The 19,252-nt window shown below is 42.4% G+C and overlaps 2 protein-coding genes across 5 annotated transcripts; both read right to left on the minus strand.

Moving 5' to 3' along the window:
• Positions 1 to 3,247: 3,247 nt before the first annotated feature.
• Positions 3,248 to 8,002, minus strand: LOC115171246 (P2Y purinoceptor 11). Of its 4 annotated transcripts, none has more exons than XM_029727876.1 (7): positions 7,988 to 8,002; positions 6,913 to 7,676; positions 6,594 to 6,672; positions 6,270 to 6,399; positions 6,027 to 6,187; positions 5,120 to 5,907; positions 3,248 to 4,513 (listed from the first exon to the last, which is right to left on the minus strand). In XM_029727876.1, exon 7 carries the CDS (start codon positions 4,423 to 4,425, stop codon positions 3,484 to 3,486), a length of 942 nt encoding a protein of 313 aa, XP_029583736.1. In that variant the 5' UTR covers positions 4,426 to 4,513; positions 5,120 to 5,907; positions 6,027 to 6,187; positions 6,270 to 6,399; positions 6,594 to 6,672; positions 6,913 to 7,676; positions 7,988 to 8,002; the 3' UTR covers positions 3,248 to 3,483. The 4 variants fall into 4 exon arrangements, with proteins under 4 accessions (XP_029583736.1, XP_029583735.1, XP_029583737.1 ...); XM_029727875.1 differs by having other exon boundaries at positions 6,913 to 7,002; positions 7,357 to 8,000; XM_029727877.1 differs by having other exon boundaries at positions 6,913 to 7,002; positions 7,539 to 7,999.
• A 2,411-nt stretch (positions 8,003 to 10,413) lies between these two features.
• On the minus strand, positions 10,414 to 17,600 carry LOC115170674 (suppressor of SWI4 1 homolog). The gene is made up of 13 exons (XM_029726920.1): positions 17,404 to 17,600; positions 16,960 to 17,130; positions 16,629 to 16,730; positions 16,055 to 16,105; positions 15,699 to 15,869; positions 15,430 to 15,506; positions 15,097 to 15,204; positions 14,701 to 14,824; positions 14,303 to 14,381; positions 13,979 to 14,108; positions 13,736 to 13,896; positions 13,149 to 13,616; positions 10,414 to 11,567 (listed from the first exon to the last, which is right to left on the minus strand). The coding sequence occupies exons 1-13, from the start codon at positions 17,416 to 17,418 to the stop codon at positions 10,537 to 10,539; spliced, it is 2,688 nt and encodes an 895-aa protein (XP_029582780.1). The 5' UTR covers positions 17,419 to 17,600; the 3' UTR covers positions 10,414 to 10,536.
• Positions 17,601 to 19,252: the final 1,652 nt, after the last annotated feature.

Consider the following 19,252-nt stretch of genomic DNA (forward strand, 5'->3'; position numbering starts at 1 on the left):
GTGTACCTGTGGATGTATTTCAAGGCCTACCTTCAAACTCAGTGCCTCTTTGCTCGACATCATGAGAAAATTAAAAGAAATCAGCCAAGACCTCAGAAAAACAATCGTAGACCTCCACAAGTCTGGTTCACCCTTGGGAGAAATTTCCAAACGCTTGAAGGTACCATGTTCATCTGTACAAACAATAGTACGCAAGTATAAGCACCATGGGACCACGCAGCCGTCACATCGCTCAGGAGGAGACGCGTTCTGTCTCCTAGAGATGAACGTACTTTGGTGCGAAAAGTGCAAATCAATCCCAGAACAACAGCAAAGGATCTTGTGAAGATGCTGGAGGAAACGGGTACAAAAGTATCTATATCCACAGTAAAATGAGTCCTATATTGACATAACCTGAAAGGCCGCTCAGCAAGGAAGAAGCCACTGCTCCAAAACCGCCATATAAAAGCCAGACTACAGTTTGCAACTGCAAATGGGGACAAAGATCATACTTTTTGGAGAAGTGTCCTCTGGTCTGATGAAACAAAAATATAACTGTTTGGCCATAATGACCATCATTATGTTTGGAGGAAAAAGGGGGAGGCTTGCAAGCCGAAGAACACCATTCCAACCGTGAAGTACGGGGGTGGCAGCATCATGTTGTGGGGGTGCTTTGCTGCAGGAGGGACTGGTGCACTTCACAAAATAGATGGCATCATGAGGAAGGAACATTATGTGGATATAGTGAAGCAACATCTCAAGACATCAGTCAGGAAGTTAAAGCTTGGTCGCAAATGGGTCTTCCAAATGGACAATGACCCCAAGCATACTTCCAAAGTTGTGGCAAAATGGCTTAAGGACAACAAAGTCAAGGTATTGGAGTGGCCATCACAAAGCCCTGACCTCAATCCTATTGAAACTTTGTGGGCAGAACTGAAAAAGCGTGTGTGAGCAAGGAGGCCTACAAACCTGACTCAGTTACACCAGCTCTGTCAGGAGGAATGGGGCAAAATTCACCCAACTTATTGTGGGATGCTTGTGGAAGGCTACCCGAAACGTTCGACCCAAGTTAAACAATTTAAAGGCAATGCTACCGAATACTATTTGAGGGTATCTAAACTTCTCAACCGCTGGGAATGTGATGAAAGAAATAAAAGCTGAAATAAATCATTCTCGCTACTATTTTTCTGGCATTTCACATTCTTAAAATAAAGTGGTGATCCTAACTGACCTAAGACAGGGAATTTTTACTAGGATTAAATGTCAGGAATTCTGAAAACCGGAGTTTAAATATATTTGGCTAAGGTGTATGTAAACTTCCAACTTCAACTGTATATTTTTAAAGTTAACTAGGCAAGTCAGTTAAGAACAAATTCTTATTTACAATGACACCCTACACCAGCCAAACCCTGACGACGCTGGGACAATTGTGCGCCGCCCTATGGGACACCCAATCATGGCCGGTTGTGATACAACCTGGATTTGAACCAGGGTCTCTGTATTGACGCCTCTAGCACTAATAAGATGCAGTGCCTTCGACTGCTGCGCCACTCGGGAGCCAATCAGCATTCAGGTCTCGAACCACCCAATTTACAATTATAAACTTTACTAACAAATGTTTGTTTAAATAACATGCAAAACGTGTGTATATATATATATATATATATATATAGTGAGGGAAAAAAGTATTTGATCCCCTGCTGATTTTGTACGTTTGCCCACTGCCACGTTCTGACCTGTAAAGGTGTTATTTGTTAGTGTTTAGTTTGGTCAGGACGTGGCAGGGGGTATTTGTTTTATGTGGTTCATGGTGGTTGTGTGTATGTGTCCATGTAGAGAGGGGTATTTGATTTATTAGTCCAGGGTTTTGGTTATTGTTCTATGTTAGTTTATTTCTATGTTCTGTCTAGTCATTTGTATTTCTATGTTTAGTTAATTGGTGTTGGGGTCCTTCAATTGGAGGCAGCTGTCTATCGTTGCCTCTGATTGAAGGTCCTATAATTAGGGGTGTGTTTGTATTGTCGATTGTGGGTAGTTGTATTCTGTTTTGTGTTGGTCACATGACAGAACTGGTAGTGTCGTTTTTCGTAATTGTATACGTGTTTCATTTTGTTTCACCTTCAATATTAAAAAAAGAAGATGAGTATACACTTCCCTGTTGCGTCTTGGTCTAAACCCTACGACAATCGTTACACCCACTGACAAAGAAATTATCAGTCTATAATTTTAATGGTAGGTTTATTTGAACAGTGAGAGACAGAATAACAACAACAAAAAATCCAGAAAAAGGGATCAAATACTTTTTTCCCTCACTGTATGTATATATATTTTTTTTACTAAACAGGAGGGCTCAAAACAGGTGGGGCTACCTGCCTGAATGACAGGTCGCCACTGCGCCTCCTATACTTCGCCCTGATTCACTTTCACTTCCATTTCCCCTCCTGTCTTTGATCCTGCGTACAACTCACTCTGCTTACACTTTCTACCATTCTTCTTTAACAAACCATCTCCCTTTTCCCCGCCATTTTTAATCTACTCAAACTCACCCTATTCCTCCCTCTCTATTAGACATCCTCTGCCTCTCTTTTTCTCTCCGTTCTTCCTCCGTATTCCAAGTTTACATCTCCTTATGATAATACTGCACTTCTCCTGACATGCATCTTGTTCTTGCCCTCTCAAGGGACGCCATTTAACCGGCTGTCACAATCTCTGTTCAATCAGCACGAACCCATGAGGGTGTAGCGCTCAACAGTGCATCCCACTTCTAAAGCAGCTGCTTCCTCCTGATGTTCTTCTTTATCAATAGCTACCGCGACTCTTTTCAATTTCAAACTAGCACGTTTTTCCATCCACTGTCTCCTAGGGCAGAAAATAGTGGTTATACATTTACATTTACATTTTAGTCATTTAGCAGACGCTCTTATCCAGAGCGACTTACAGTAGTGAATGCATACATTTCATACAATTTCATACATATCATACATTTTTTTTTTTCTGTGCTGGCCCCCCGTGGGAATCGAACCCACAACCCTGGTGTTGTAAACACCTATGCTCTACCAACTGAGCTACAGGGAAGAAAAAGGATAAAGATATTCATTATATTCTGAAGTGGAGAACCATTCTTTTATGCAGTTCATCCTGATCCCCTAAGGGGAACTTTGCTCTGTTATAATAACTTTTTATCCAGTGCTTTTGGTGTTCATATATTTCTCATCATGTGAAAACTGTAAGTTATTATGTTGTAATGTAGCTACATTTCAAATAGTTATTTTGAATATGTTCAATTTATATTATCTGATATTGTCATAATGAATATAGAAGAGGGCATAGTTTAGACTTCATGAAAAGAAACATGACTATCAAATACATCTTACATCAGAACATTGGAAGGAAGTGCATATAGCTGCAGTTATTTACAGATAAGTCATCAACTGTGTGTAACACTTGCTTATCAGAAACACCATAAGTGCAAGCATCCAAAGAGCAGAGAGAGCATCATTTTGTTCATGTATTATTCATTGCCATATCTGCTGAGCTCCTTCCACAGCAGGCCACTCTGATGTTATCAAACACAGCCATGTACAGCAGTGGATGGATGCACATGTTCAGTGTAGCCAGTCCCTTGGACACCTGGTAGGCCTTGTACACCCAGTCGCAGACAAATCCAAGTTCGTCAACCTTGCGGAAGAAATAGTAGCTCTGGAGGAGGTGATAAGGCACAAAGGAAATGGCATACAGCACAACCACCGCAAACACCATCAGGGCCACCTTCCATTTCTCCAGGGAGGTAATATTTACATTCCTCCACACCACCCTCAACACTGCGCAGTATGATGCAAATGTGACCAGGAAGGGAATAAAACACCCAGCCACAGACAGAAAGACTTTGTAATACAAGTGAGAGTATACAACTGCATCACTGTTGGTGCAATAGGAGTAGGATACACAACGGGTTTTGTTGCTTCCCTCTGGACATGTGGAGGCAAACTTCAGCACAGGAGAGGAGATGGCTGTCACAAAGATCCAGATGACGACACTGGCAGCCTTGGCTTTGGCGGGGTTCACATGGTTCCGGCTGAAGAACGGGTACACAATGGCCACATAGCGGTTCACACTGATACACATGATGAAGTAGATGCTGACATACAGGTTGCAGGTGAAGAGGAAGCGTTCTATCTTACAGACCGCCATCCCAAACAACCAGTTCTTGTCCTGCATGTAGTAGACAATGAGCAGGGGCAGGGTGAGGACATAGAGCAGGTCACTGATGGCCAGGTTACAGGACAGCACCACACCAGCGTGCCAGTTGTTCCTCTCCCTGGTCACCAAGAGTCTCAGGGCAAACAGGTTACCAGCCAACGCCACACAGAACTCAACACCGTACATTGAAGGCAATAACTGCACTTGGAACTTGTCACCATGACAAGAAGAGTTGTAATCCATCATGTTTGTGTATTGATTTCTGTGGGAGATTAGCAAATAGGAGGGGAAAAGGCTGTGCGAACTGGCTCCCAAAAGTGGTATTTGTTCATCTCTGTGGAAGAAAAAGGATAAAGATATTCATTATATTCTGAAGTGGAGAACCATTCTTTTATGCAGTTCATCCTGATCCCCTAAGGGGAACTTTGCTCTGTGCCAGCCAATAGCTCAGTCACAACAGTTCATAACATCTATCAGTATCATTCTGTCACAGTACATGTAATAAATTGCTAGTATTAGTAGTGGTTTAAGATACCTTCAGAGCTGTTGTCTTATCATAAATATACATCTGTGGTCAAAAATAAATATAAACACACTGCAGTTCTCCATACTAATGTTGTGCAATGGATCGCAAATAATAATCTAAAATACCATGGACCAAGGTTGTGTAAATCGTAAACCAACAGAATGTCTGTCCAAAACACCCCATGGAGCCTAAAACAACTTAAATATAATCTCTCTAAGAAAAGCCACAAGACCGTTTCTGATGTTACTTCTCCAGTCTATTCAACAAACACAAACACCAGAAGTATGCACAAGTATTCAAAAACAGGTGGACAATTATAAACGGTCCACATTTACTCAATTTCTGTCCTTACACTTTACAGATATTTAAATGTATAATGCAATGACCTCAGAATAAAGCCAGATTAGTACTTACTCATTGACAAACAGATAAGGCTAGAGTTCCTGGTGTAGACGTTCACAGAGACCAGTAGAACTTCCCATGATAGGTTAGTTACATGTACAAAGATTTAAAGCAGTTACTTCCCTTTCTGACCTTCCGCCCCCCCAAATCAACCCCTTTGTAGGCATTTTCAAGAAATGCGATAAACGCTGCATGTCCCTTGTTCTATTTGTAGCACAGTACCAAATTAAAATGTCACAACTCAAGTCTCAAGCGCATCAGCCTCGGCTACAGTTTGCACTCACACTTTGAGGTGAAAGCTTGTGGCAGAGGCTACATGAGTCAGCCCCAAGAGAAAAAAGCTACACACAATTGAGCTGTACTTTGTATTCAGCAATTTATTTGCCAATGCTTATAACATTTTTATAAACATGTTCACAAGGTACAAAATTACATCATTGCATTTTCATCCAGTCCTCCAGCTGACTTGTGGCGATACCAATGTCTTATCATGAAGGAATACATTCCTCTGTCCTCCAAATAGTTTTTTCCCCCATCCCCAAATGTCTTTCCTCCAAACCTCTTGCCCCCCGGTGACATCTTTCCAAAGGATTTGCCCCCATCCCAAAATTTCTTTCCCTCTTTCCTGTCCACGTCACCCCCCATTCGGTCTCTGGGTTTCCCTCCTGGACCAGACCTATGAGGTGACGTGGAACCATATTTGTTTTTCCCGTCGTCGCCAGAGAACGGTTTCCTCTTCTTGAAGGGTCCTCCTGAGGGCCTTACAGGTCTTTGCCTCCTCTTGGCTGCAGGGAACATATCTAGATGGGGAGGGAGAAAAATAAATATAGAAGGTGATTTTGTCTGCCAAAGTAGCACAAAAATATACTACAACAAAACACAAACTATAGACTTGGTTCAGTACTGAAAGAGTACATACCTTCATCTGGCTCCTCCCCTACAGCCTGTCTGTAGTACTCTGCCTCGTCGTCAGATTCAACAACTGGAGGCCTGTTATCCAGGTTCCCAGGATCCTCCACTTCAGGGTCATGCTCTTCCTCCTCCTGGCGCTTCCTCTTGATGCCTGCCATGCTTCTTTTCCTGACATTACAGAAACAAACATCACTGTTCCACTCCAACTCAGGTGGAATGAATAGCAGTTACAATGTGCTATAACACTCACTTGTTCTCCTCCCGTAACGCTTTCTTTTGAGCAACATCCTGCTCTTGTTTTTTCTTCCGTTCCTGCTTTTCTTTCATCTGCGCCTCTTTTCGGATCAGGATCTCCTGAAGCTCTTCCTCAGTCTTGGCAACTTCAGAAAGACATTCAGAGTGCCTGTATCAGCATTTCACCATGACCAATCAACAGAGACACCCATTCTCGGTGGATATGTCAGTAAGCGTTTACTTTTTTGTTGTTGAAATATCACAGGTAATCATTGTTATCTTTTCATCATGTACATCCCATGGACAGCTAAATCAACAGGAAGCTGACAGGTGTACTTACTGACTGCATGGTAGAGTATGTTCCCCTCTCCCATTCCCTCCTCGATCTTCACCAGCTGCATGGTGATGCGTGGGCCAATCTGAAGAGAAAACTGATGCTGTAAAACCCTACCAGAAACTGCTTAAAATGTCACATCACTGGGATCAACTGCTGAAGGCACCATGGTGATAAACGTCAAGATGTGTCAGTGTTTACTTTTGTGAAATATCACAGGTAATCATAGATATATTTTCATAATGTACATCCACGGTAGCTAGTTAGCTAATAATACATATTTTCTTTTTTTTTACATTTTCAAAATGTAAAAGTATTTACTTACTTCAATAGGTTATCTCAGCCATGTGGACGATTGGAAACAGGGCAGCAAAGTTTGTTTGTCACCAGAGCGTTTTAGCGCATTACCATTTACCTGTGAACAAATTCATGAAATGGAAAATGGATTAAACTATTTACGAAATATTGATGCACTTGTGGAAGTGCTGGTAGCATCAATATTTATTTACTCTTTCAAATGAAAGGGTGATATATGGATCTATAAAGGCATTAATACATGTTTTGATTGATAAGAGCCCATCCCCAGTATTTAATTTGTGACTAGTTGTTTTGGTTATGTGCAATTTTGGCATGTCTTAAGAATAACAAGTGAGCCACCCTGACGCGGCAATTTACCGTGTGCTAGTTTACACAAGCTATTACTTTTTACCATTCTTCTTTAACAAACCATCTCCCTTTTCCCCGCCATTTTTAATCTACTCAAACTCACCCTATTCCTCCCTCTCTATTAGACATCCTCTGCCTCTCTTTTTCTCTCCGTTCTTCCTCCGTATTCCAAGTTTACATCTCCTTATGATAATACTGCACTTCTCCTGACATGCATCTTGTTCTTGCCCTCTCAAGGGACGCCATTTAACCGGCTGTCACAATCTCTGTTCAATCAGCACGAACCCATGAGGGTGTAGCGCTCAACAGTGCATCCCACTTCTAAAGCAGCTGCTTCCTCCTGATGTTCTTCTTTATCAATAGCTACCGCGACTATCTTCCTTTTCAAACAGCCGCGTTCTTCCAACCACCATCCACTGTCTCCTAGGGCACAAAATTGTTATAACTTTTTATCCAGTGCTTTTGGTGTTCATGTATTTCTCATCATGTGAAAACTGTAAGTTATTATGTTGTAATGTAGCTACATTTCAAATAGTTATTTTGAATATGTTCAATTTCTATTATCTGATGCTGAAATAATGAATATAGAAGAGGGCATAGTTTAGACTTCATGAAAAGAAACATGACCATCAAAAACATCTTACATCAGAACATTGGAAGGAAGTGCATATAGCTGCAGTTATTTACAGATAAGTCATCAACTGTGTGTTTTTTATTTATTTATTTTATTTCACCTTTATTTAACCAGGTAGGCTAGTTGAGAACAAGTTCTAATTTACAACTGTGACCTGGCCAAGATAAAGCAAAGCAGTTAGACACATACAACAACACAGAGTTACACATGGAATAAACAAACATACAGTCAATAATACAGTAGAAAAGTCTATATGCAGTGAGTGCAAATGAGGTAAGATAAGGGAGGTAAGGCAATAAACAGACCATGGTGGCGAAGTAATTACAATTTAGCAATTAAACACTGGAGTGATAGATGTGCAAAAGATGAATGTGCAAGTGGAGATACTGGGGTGCAAAGGAGCAAGATAAATAAATAAATACAGTATGGGGATGAGATATTTGGATGGGCTATTTACAGATGGGCTATGTACAGGTGCAGTGATCTGTGAGCTGCTCTGACAGCTGGTGCTTAAAGTTAGTGAGGGAGATATGAGTCTCCAGCTTTAGTGATTTTTGCAGTTCGTTCCAGTCATTGGCAGCAGAGAACGGGAAGGAAAGGCGGCAAAAGGAGGAATTGGATTGGGGCTGACCAGTGAAATATACCTGCTGGAGCGCGTGCTACGGGTGGGTGTTGCTATGGTGATCAGTGAGCTGAGATAAGGCGGGGCTTTACCTAGCAAAGACTTGTAGATGGCCTGGAGCCAGTGGGTTTGGCGACGAGTATCAAGCAAGGTCCAGCCAACGAGAGCGTACAGGTCGCAGTGGTGGGTAGTATATGGGGCTTTGGTGACAAAACGGATTGCACTGTGATAGACTGCATCCAGTTTGTTGAGTAGAGTGTTGGAGGCTATTTTGTAAATGACATCGATGAAATCGAGGATCGGTAGGATGGTCAGTTTTATGAGGGTATGTTTGGCAGCATGAGTGAAGGATACTTTGTTGTGAAATAGGAAGCCGATTCTAGATTTCATTTTGGATTGGAGATGCTTAATGTGAGTCTGGAAGAAGAGTTTACAGTCTAACCAGAAACCTAGGTATTTGTAGTTGTCCATATATTCTAAGTCAGAACCGTCCAGAGTAGTGATGCTGGACTGGCGGGCAGCGATCGGTTGAAGAGCATGCATTTAGTTTTACTTGCATTTAAGAGCAGTTGGAGGCCACAGAAGGAGAGTTGTATGGCATTGAAGCTCGACTAGAGGTTAGTTAACACAGTGTCCAAAGAAGGGCAAGAAGTATACAGAATGGTGTCATCTGTGTTGAGGTGGCTCAGAGAATCACCAGCAGCAAGAGCAACATCATTGAAGTATACAGAGAAGAGAGTCAGCCCGAGAATTGAACCCTGTGGCACCCCCATAGAGACTGCCAGAGGTCCGGACAACAGGCCCTCCGATTTAAAACACTGAACTCTATCAGGAATTAGTTGGTGAACCAGGCGAGGCAGTCATTTGAGAAACCAAGGCTTTTGAGTCTGCCGATAAGAATGTGGTGATTGACAGTCGAAAGCCTTGGCCAGGTTGATGAATACGGCTGCACAGTATTGTCTCTTATCGATGGCGGTTATGATATCGTTTAGGACCTTGAGCGTGGCTGAGGTGCACCCATGACCAGTTCTGAAACCAGATTGCATAGCAGAGAAGGTACGGTGGGATTCGAAATGGTCGGTAATCTGTTGTTAACTTGGCTTTCGAAGACCTTAGAAAGGATAGATATAGGTCTGTAGCAGTTTGGGTCTAGAGTGTTTCCCCCTTTGAAGAGGGGGATGGCTGCGGCAGCTTTCCATTCTCTGGGAATCTCAGACGATATGAAAGAGAGGTTGAACAGGCTAGTAATAGGGGTTGAAACAATTTCGGCAGATAATTTTAGAAAGAGAGGGTCCAGATTGTCTAGCCCGGCTGATTTTTAGGGGTCCAGATTTTGCATCTCTTTCAGAACATCAGCTATCTGGATTTGGGTGAAGGAGAAATGGGGGAGTTGCTTTGGGGGGTGCAGGGCTGTTGACCGGGGTAGGGGTAGCCAGGTGGAAGGCATGGCCAGCCGTAGAAAAATGCTTGTTGAAATAATCAATTATAGTGGATTTATCGGTGGTGACATTGTTTCCTAGCCTCAGTGCAGTGGGCACCTGGGAGGAGGTGCTCTTATTCTCCATGGACTTTACAGTGTCCCAGAACCTTTTTGAGTTTGTGCTACAGGATGCACATTTCTGTTTAAAAAAGATAGCCGTAGCTTTCCTAACTTCCCTGAAAAGTTGCATATCACGGGGGCTATTCGATGCTAATGCAGTATGCCACAGGATGTTTTTGTGCTGGTCAAGGGCAGTCAGGTCTGGAGTGAACCAAGGGCTATATCTGTTCCTGGTTCTACATTTTTTGAATGGGGCATGCTTATTTAAGATGGTGAGGAAGGCACTTTTAAAGAATAACAAGGCATCCTCTACTGACGGGATGATGTCAATATCCTTCCAGGATACCCGGGTCAGGTCGATTAGAAAGGCCTGCTCGCTGAAGTGTTTTAGGGAGCATTTGACCGCAGACCCATTACGGGGTAACACTTGCTTATCAGAAACACCATAAGTGCAAGCATCCAAAGAGCAGAGAGAGCATCATTTTGTTCATGTATTATTCATTGCCATATCTGCTGAGCTCCTTCCACAGCAGGCCACTCTGATGTTATCAAACACAGCCATGTAGAGCAGTGGATGGATGCACATGTTCAGTGTAGCCAGTCCCTTGGACACCTGGTAGGCCTTGTACACCCAGTCACAGACAGAGCCAAGTTCGTCAACCTTGCGGAAGAAATAGTAGCTCTGGAGGAGGTGATAAGGCACAAAGGAAATGGCATACAGCACAACCACCGCAAACACCATCAGGGCCACCTTCCATTTCTCCAGGGAGGTAATATTTACATTCCTCCACACCACCCTCAACACTGCGCAGTATGATGCAAATGTGACCAGGAAGGGAATAAAACACCCAGCCACAGACAGAAAGACTTTGTAATACAAGTGAGTGTATGCAACTGCAACTGCATCACTGTTGGTGCAATAGGAGTAGGATACACAAATGGTTTGTTTGCTTCCCTCTGGACATGTGGAGGCAAACTTCAGCACAGGAGAGGAGATGGCTGTCACAAAGATCCAGATGACGACACTGGCAGCCTTGGCTTTGGCGGGGTTCACATGGTTCCGGCTGAAGAACGGGTACACAATGGCCACATAGCGGTTCACACTGATACACATGATGAAGTAGATGCTGACATACAGGTTGCAGGTGAAGAGGAAGCGTTCTATCTTACAGACCGCCATCCCAAACAACCAGTTCTCCTGCATGTAGTAGACAATGAGCAGGGGCAGGGTGAGGACATAGAGCAGGTCACTGATGGCCAGGTTACAGGACAGCACCACACCAGCGTGCCAGTTGTTCCTCTCCCTGGTCACCAAGAGTCTCAGGGCAAACAGGTTACCAGCCAACGCCACACAGAACTCAACACCGTACATTGAAGGCAATAACTGCACTTGGAACTTGTCACCATCACAAGAAGAGTTGTAATCCATCATGTTTGTGTATTGATTTCTGTGGGAGATTAGCAAATAGGAGGGGAAAAGGCTGTGCGAACTGGCTCCCAAAAGTGGTATTTGTTCATCTCTGTGGAAGAAAAAGGATAAAGATATTCATTATATTCTGAAGTGGAGAACCATTCTTTTATGCAGTTCATCCTGATCCCCTAAGGGGAACTTTGCTCTGTGCCAGCCAATAGCTCAGTCACAACAGTTCATAACATCTATCAGTATCATTCTGTCACAGTACATGTAATAAATTGCTAGTATTAGTAGTGGTTTAAGATACCTTCAGAGCTGTTGTCTTATCATAAATATACATCTGTGGTCAAAAATAAATATAAACACACTGCAGTTCTCCATACTAATGTTGTGCAATGGATAGCAAATAATAATCTAAAATACCATGGACCAAGGTTGTGTAAATCTTAAACCAACAGAATGTCTGTCCAAAACACCCCATGGAGCCTAAAACAACTTAAATATAATCTCTCTCTAAGAAAAGCCACAAGACCGTTTCTGATGTTACTTCTCCAGTCTATTCAACAAACACAAACACCAGAAGTATGCACAAGTATTCAAAAACAGGTGGACAATTATAAACGGTCCACATTTACTCAATTTCTGTCCTTACACTTTACAGATATTTAAATGTATAATGCAATGACCTCAGAATAAAGCCAGATTAGTACTTACTCATTGACAAACAGATAAGGCTAGAGTTCCTGGTGTAGACGTTCACAGAGACCAGTAGAACTTCCCATGATAGGTTAGTTACATGTACAAAGATTTAAAGCAGTTACTTCCCTTTCTGACCTTCCGCCCCCCCAAATCAACCCCTTTGTAGGCATTTTCAAGAAATGCGATAAACACTGCCTGCCCCTTGTTCTATTGTAGCACAGTACCAAATTAAAATGTCACAACTCCATGGAACGCCGTTTGGACAGCACATTTTACCTCGGAAAAACAGAAGTTGAGTGAACGTCTGTCATCAGTACATGAGAATTGGGCGGAGTCCAAATGACCTTTATGCAAATGTTGATCGTCAGTGACAAAAATCTATGACTCAGCACACGTATCGGTGAATCGTTGTGACATATGAATTATGAGTGAGTGTAATCAATGTGTAATAACTACGCAAATGTATGAATGTGTTAAATTGTGATGTGGAGTCATATTCAGGTCCTGATTGGTCAAGAAGCTTATTTGACACAGGTCAAATAGTGTTATTTGACGTGTATCTTTTTGACACGCAAAGACCCAAACGGCGTTCCATACTCAAGTCTCAAGCGCATCAGCCTCGGCTACAGTTTGCACTCACACTTTGAGGTGAAAGCTTGTGGCAGAGGCTACATGAGTCAGCCCCAAGATACAAAGGCTACACACAATTGATCTGTACCTTGTATTCAACAATTTATTTGCCAATGCTAAAACATTTTTTATAAACATGTTCACAAGGTACAAAATGACATCATTGCATTTTCATCCAGTCCTCCAGCTGACTTGTTGCAATACCAATGTCCTATCATGAAGGAATACATTCCTCTGTTCATGTTGATCAGAAACCGCAGTGACCACAATAGTGAGTCCATACTGCCACCTGGTGTTTTACCAGGGTAGAGCGCTCAGCGTGCATCAGTCCAGGCTTTCAAAGGGTTATGAAGCTCAGCTCTTCCCCTTCTTCTGTTTGAAGCCCCCCTTCGCCCCTCCAGAACCCTTCTTGAAACCACCAGGACGAGGTTTGCCCTTAAACTTAGAACCCCCATCACCCCCAAATTTCTTTCCCCCAAATTTACTGCCCCCCTCAAACTTCCCTCCAAATCTTTTATCCCTGTCACCAAATTTGTTCCCTCCAAACCGTTTGCCCCCATCCCCAAATTTCTTTCCTCCCAACCTCTTGCCCCCCGGTGACATCTTTCCAAAAGATTTGCCCCCATCCCCAAATTTCTTTCCCTCTTTCCTGTCCACGTCACCCCCCATTCGGTCTCTGGGTTTCCCTCCTGGACCAGACCTATGAGGTGACTTGGAACCATATTTGTTTTTCCTGTCATCGCCAGAGAACGGTTTCCTCTTCTTGAAGGGTCCTCCTGAGGGCCTTACAGGTCTTTGCCTCCTCTTGGCTGCAGGGAACATATCTAGATGGGGAGGGAGAAAAAAAAATATACAAGGTGATTTTGTCTGCCAAAATAGTACAAAAATATAGTACAACAAAACACAAACTAGAGACTTGGTTCAGTACTGAAAGAGTACATACCTTCATCTGGCTCCTCCCCTACAGCCTGTCTGTAGTACTCTGCCTCGTCGTCAGATTCAACAACCGGAGGCCTGTTATCCTGGTTCCCAGGATCCTCCACTTCAGGGTCATGCTCTTCCTCCTCCTGGCGCTTCCTCTTGATGCCTGCCATGCTTCTTTTCCTGACATTACAGAAACAAACATCACTGTTCCACTCCAACTCAGGTGGAATGAATAGCAGTTACAATGTGCTATAACACTCACTTGTTCTCCTCCCGTAACGCTTTCTTTTGAGCAACATCCTGCTCTTGTTTTTTCTTCCGTTCCTGCTTTTCTTTCATCTGCGCCTCTTTTCGGATCAGGATCTCCTGAAGCTCTTCCTCAGACTTGGCAACTTCAGAAAGACATTCAGAGTGCCTGTATCAGCATTTCACCATGACCAATCAACAGAGACACCCATTCTCGGTGGATATGTCAGTAAGCGTTTACTTTTTTGTTGTTGAAATATCACAGGTAATCATTGTTATCTTTTCATCATGTACATCCCATGGACAGCTAAATCAACAGGAAGCTGACAGGTGTACTTACTGACTGCATGGTAGAGTATGTTCCCCTCTCCCATTCCCTCCTCGATCTTCACCAGCTGCATGGTGATGCGTGGGCCAATCTGAAGAGAAAACAAACTGATGCTGTAAAACCCTACCAGAAACGGCTTAAAATGTCACATCACTGGGATCAACTGCTGAAGGCACCATGGTGATAAATGTCAGGATGTGTCAGTAAGCGTTTACTTTTGTGAAATATCACAGGTAATCATAGATATCTTTTCATCATGTACATCCCATGGACAGAAAATGACAAGACAAACTGATGCTATAAACCTAGCATTTATAGTCACTGCCAACACAGGCGTAGACAAATCTATTGAAACACTGGTTACAATGTAATATCAGTAAGATCAGCCACTAAGTCACCAGGGTAATTACCTCAGTCAGTCTCACAGCGCTCTGTTGAGACGCCATGTTACCACGCCCGGAGTAGATCTGTGGCAGTTCCGTTATGTTGTGATCTCCATCTTGCTCTGCTTCACTTTCTGAAAGATTAGCCCCTCTGAAAGGAAGTTAGCAGGGTAAGAGAACACATAACAGCTGGCGAAATGTAAACAACCATGCACTACACAGTAGGGTGCATCAGAATTACTTTGTAGGTAGATCACTTCACAGCCAGCAGACAAGGTAGTATCACCCAAATAACATTATGAAACAGCTCAAATTCATCAAAGCAATATTGACAACCCAAACACATGCAGATAGACCAGATAGATCAAGTACAGCAGGAGATACTCTGCAGTCTGCAAGGACTATAACAGACAGGGCTCTTACTTCATCAGCAGCTCACTGATGTCCTCAAACTTGCTCATGTTGGGGAACTTTTCCTGCATCAGCTTCTTCACTCCTCTACTCATGCCCACAGGGACTACTTTCAGGCTGCTGCAGAGGGGGATACGGAGAAGGACAAGGACGAGTGTAAACTGAACCATTTCGTCAGCTACGGGGGGATTCTGCATTATGGGCGCATCAGTGCGTTTACTTTGAATATACATCACTAAACAGTCAATTCACAATCTGTCATCCTCTGAGCCCAAGCAGTCTTCCTATAGAGTAACCAAGCCACCTTGAATTAAAATGAGTGCACAAAATATCTTGTATACGTACTAATGGCGAAATTCAATTTCTTGAGACACTGGATCGTAGTTCAGCAAAACACATCTCTTTATGGCGTTGAGGGCTACCTACAAGAAGCAAACTTGTTAAAATGCATTCTAACCCGATTCTCGTCAATATAAGAGGATAAAAGGATTGTGGGAGATCAGAAAGCGTTTACTTTTGAGTGATCGTCACAGATAATCAGAAGACTATACTATCATCATATTTCACAAATCCTCAAACCAGCAAAAATCCAGGAACTGGTGCCTTTGACATACCTTGTGCACATTGATGGAAGGGAACATGTTTTGGAACATGGTGGCCATAAGTTTGACATGCATGCCCTCCGAGCCAAAGTTATTGAGGACCAGCAGTGGATGATGTGTGAACTGCTGCTCATGCATTCTGTGCCTCTTCAGTGACGAGACCACATCTTTAATAAGGGAGTACTGGAAACGATTAAGAACATATTCACGAAAAGCAATTGAAGCCCAAAACCCTATATTTGCTTGTTTCTAGTATTGGGGCTCATCAGTGCGTTTACTTTGAACATATATCACCGAACAGTCACGTCAAAATCTGTCTTCCTTTGAGCCCATTTCTTCCAGTAAGTCATATGGGTTTGTGTACTCACTTTGGTCACCCGGAAATGGAGCATAGGGCCTTTGGGCAGCCGAGCAAGCCTCTGGAAAGAGAAAAAAAATTACTCATACACTTGCTAATTTGCCATTAGGATGTAGTAAACAGCCCAACTGTAGATATTGATGCATCAGTGATAAAACATCTTAATCATGAATTCAGATATTCTCATAACTCATCATCTGCATCAGCAATTGGAATAACTAAGGAGGTGGCTGACACAGCATATAGTTAATTGATCAACAGCGATAAATCATAAAGCTATTCCCTTTGCCTGCCTTTGAAAAAGGCCAAGGGTTTAGAGCAGCTGCAGTGTCTACTGTTAAAGCCCCTCGTGGTACAGTAACATTACGCCAATTCTGTTGCAAAATAAATTGTTTACCCCAAACAAAACCTTTTAAGAGTAAAAATATATATAATAAAATATACTTTTTTTACAAGAAAAATAAGAGTTTCTACTGGACAAATTCAAGTATGTCCCTCCCTGTTTAATTTGCTTCAGTTTGGTTCTTAAACAGTAAAAAGGTTTCAGTAATGAATACACCCCTGGTGTTTGCAGATTTATTTACCATGTTGACACTGCTGGGCGTCTTGGTGAAGATCATGAAGTGTGTCACTCCCAGTGGCCCTGCTACAGCCACAAAGTCCTTCAGCACATTCTTCCTCCTCACCTGTCAATCACAAGCAGGCAAGATCTCAAATGCAATCCATTATGAGCCAAGACGCACTTCTATGTATAAACTCAGAGCAGTGGTTGAAAGTGCAAGATCACAGAAGTATTATGATACTTTTATTAAAATTAACAAATATAGTAAGTAACAAATGTGGCATGCAGTAACGTCACTTTGATTCAAGTCAGTTATAAATACCAGTTTTGAGTTTCATGACATAAACAAGCACCTTAAGGGATTCTGCAGTGTAGGGCTCCATGACGCGCCGCATGTCCTCCACTAGCTGACCGACATTCTTGCCGACTTGGCCACGGTGAAACACGAAGGAGTGAGGGACCGCACCGAACACCTCTTCCGCCACATGGTTCGCACTCAAACGTGACTTCTTCTGGTTTTTGGTCTGAAATTGAATTAACACGTTCGTTTAAATAACCAAGATACTTCGCTATGTTACGAGCTAACGCAGTTGTGGATGTAATCAGTTACAAATATTTTAATCATTGTTCAGATATTCTCATAAAAACATCATTTTCATCCACCACTACACATCCACATGCTGATGAGACAATATTCAATATAGTTACCAGTCACTTTATTCAGTTTACAATAATCTGAATCGTGTTAATAATTAGATAGCTAGCTAACGTTAGCCAAAAACTACTTAACAGCTTACCTTTGACTTTCCCATAATGGCAGTTTAACAAAACAATTTAATAGAGTCAATAATATAAAACGTCGCTAATGAACCTAACTATCTAAATGTAAAAAGCGAGCAAGCTCCGTTATGCCTCTCTGTGTCCTCCATTTCAATCAGTTACTGCTCTTCAACCACGTGGATCTCACTGCGCCGGCGCGTTGTGTGTCACATTGAAAAACGTTCGTCTTATTCAAATGCCTAACCAAACTTTTGTTCTCAGCTTCCAGCGTGTGTATTTGGCAACCGAACTGGTGTTGATAGAGGAATTGAAAGAACATTTGCAATATGAAGTCCAAAAGGTAAAACTTCATTTTAAGGGGTCCTTATTACAGTGTAATTACATGTAACAGGTAGTGTAGTTAATTGTAATTACTCATAGTTACACTGTAATAACATGTAACTGGTGGTAATTGCATTCTGTAATTACAGAGGTGTAACAACAAATGCTTGTTACCATGTTTGTTACAAAGGGGCAAGTTTCCACTAAATTCAACAATTTAGTGTTTCAATTCAGCAATTTAGTATTTAGTTTCTTCTCGGCTGCATCCGAGTCAGTAATAACTGTCACAAGGTTGTAATCTCTTGTGGACAGATGCGCTGGGTGTCCGAGATGATACAAATTGGATTCTCAATAGGCTCTAATTACCAACCCGTCAATCCGCACCCTTCAGAATCTCCAAATGAAATCAAATGTTATTGGTCACATACACATGTTTAGCAGATGTTATTGCGGGTGTACGAAATGCTTGTTTCTAGCTCCAGCAGTGCAGTAATATCTAACAATTCATAACAATACACACAAACCTAAAAGTAAAATAATGGAATTAAGGAATATATACATTTTAGGACGAGCATTGTCGGAGGGGCATAGACTAAAATACAGTAGAATAGAATACAGTATATACATATGAGATGAGCAAAGCAAAAATATGTAAACATTATTAAAGTGACTAGTGTTCCATTATTAAAGTGGCCAGTGATTTCAAGTCTATGTATATAGGGCAGCAGCCTCTAAGGAGCAAGGTTATTGTTATGGGTGTAAGATGGCACAGTGATGCCATCTGTTGGTAAATGTTAATTACGGCAACTCCAGTGTTTTACCGGTGTGCTTGAAATACCCGGATGTATTGCAATATACTGAACAAGACTGGTTACTCGCATCCATGCCTCTGTCTCGTCATTTAACATTCAAACATGGTGTCAGAAGTGGGATAACTAACCATGCTCTCCGCAAATTAGAGCCACCTGTTCTGGTTTACCCCCTGAAAAATGCTTATTTGAGTAAAACTTCGCCTGACGCCGGAATTGTCCTTAGCTAGAGTGAGTTTGCTAGTTAGCTTCAGTGTTGTTAGCACCGATTAGACATGGCAGCGAACATTCCCCCTCCCGCCGTTATGAAGCTTAGCGGAGACTGGAGCACAAACTGGGATACGTTTAGAGGTGAATGGGAGGACTATGCACTAGCAACGGGACTTCAGGAAAAGGACGATGAGGTAGTGGCTGCCACTTTGAGGACTATAATGGGAACAGAATGCCGACACGTATATAAACACAACCTGAACCTAACAGCAACTCAGCAAGGTAACGCTACAGCTATTCTTGATGCTCTTGAACATTACTTCAAGCCAGCAAAGAACGTTATCTACGAGCGTTATGTTTTAGGTTGTTGCAAACAGGAGGACGGGGAGTCCATTGACAGCTTTGTCACTAGGCTAAGGGAAAAGGCAGCTACATGTGACTATGGTGCTTTAAGAGATGAACTGATCAGAGATAAGCTAGTGCTTGGCATAACTGATGAGGGCACCCGCAGACGTTTGCTGAGAGA

This window comes from Salmo trutta, chromosome 32, assembly GCF_901001165.1.
Source record: "Salmo trutta chromosome 32, fSalTru1.1, whole genome shotgun sequence".
NCBI lineage: Eukaryota > Metazoa > Chordata > Actinopteri > Salmoniformes > Salmonidae > Salmo > Salmo trutta.

Bases quoted from the DNA above. Each gene is read 5' to 3' on its own strand.
- LOC115171246 (XM_029727876.1), bottom strand. From the start codon at position 4,425: ATGATGGATTACAACTCTTCTTGTCATGGTGACAAGTTCCAAGTGCAG.
- LOC115170674 (XM_029726920.1), bottom strand. The intron at 15,205-15,429 runs GTACGTATACAA...CCCCCTCTGCAG, and splicing joins GAAATTGAATTTCGCCATTA to CAGCCTGAAAGTAGTCCCTG. The intron at 14,382-14,700 runs GTAATTACCCTG...TTTTCTCTTCAG, and splicing joins GCGCTGTGAGACTGACTGAG to ATTGGCCCACGCATCACCAT.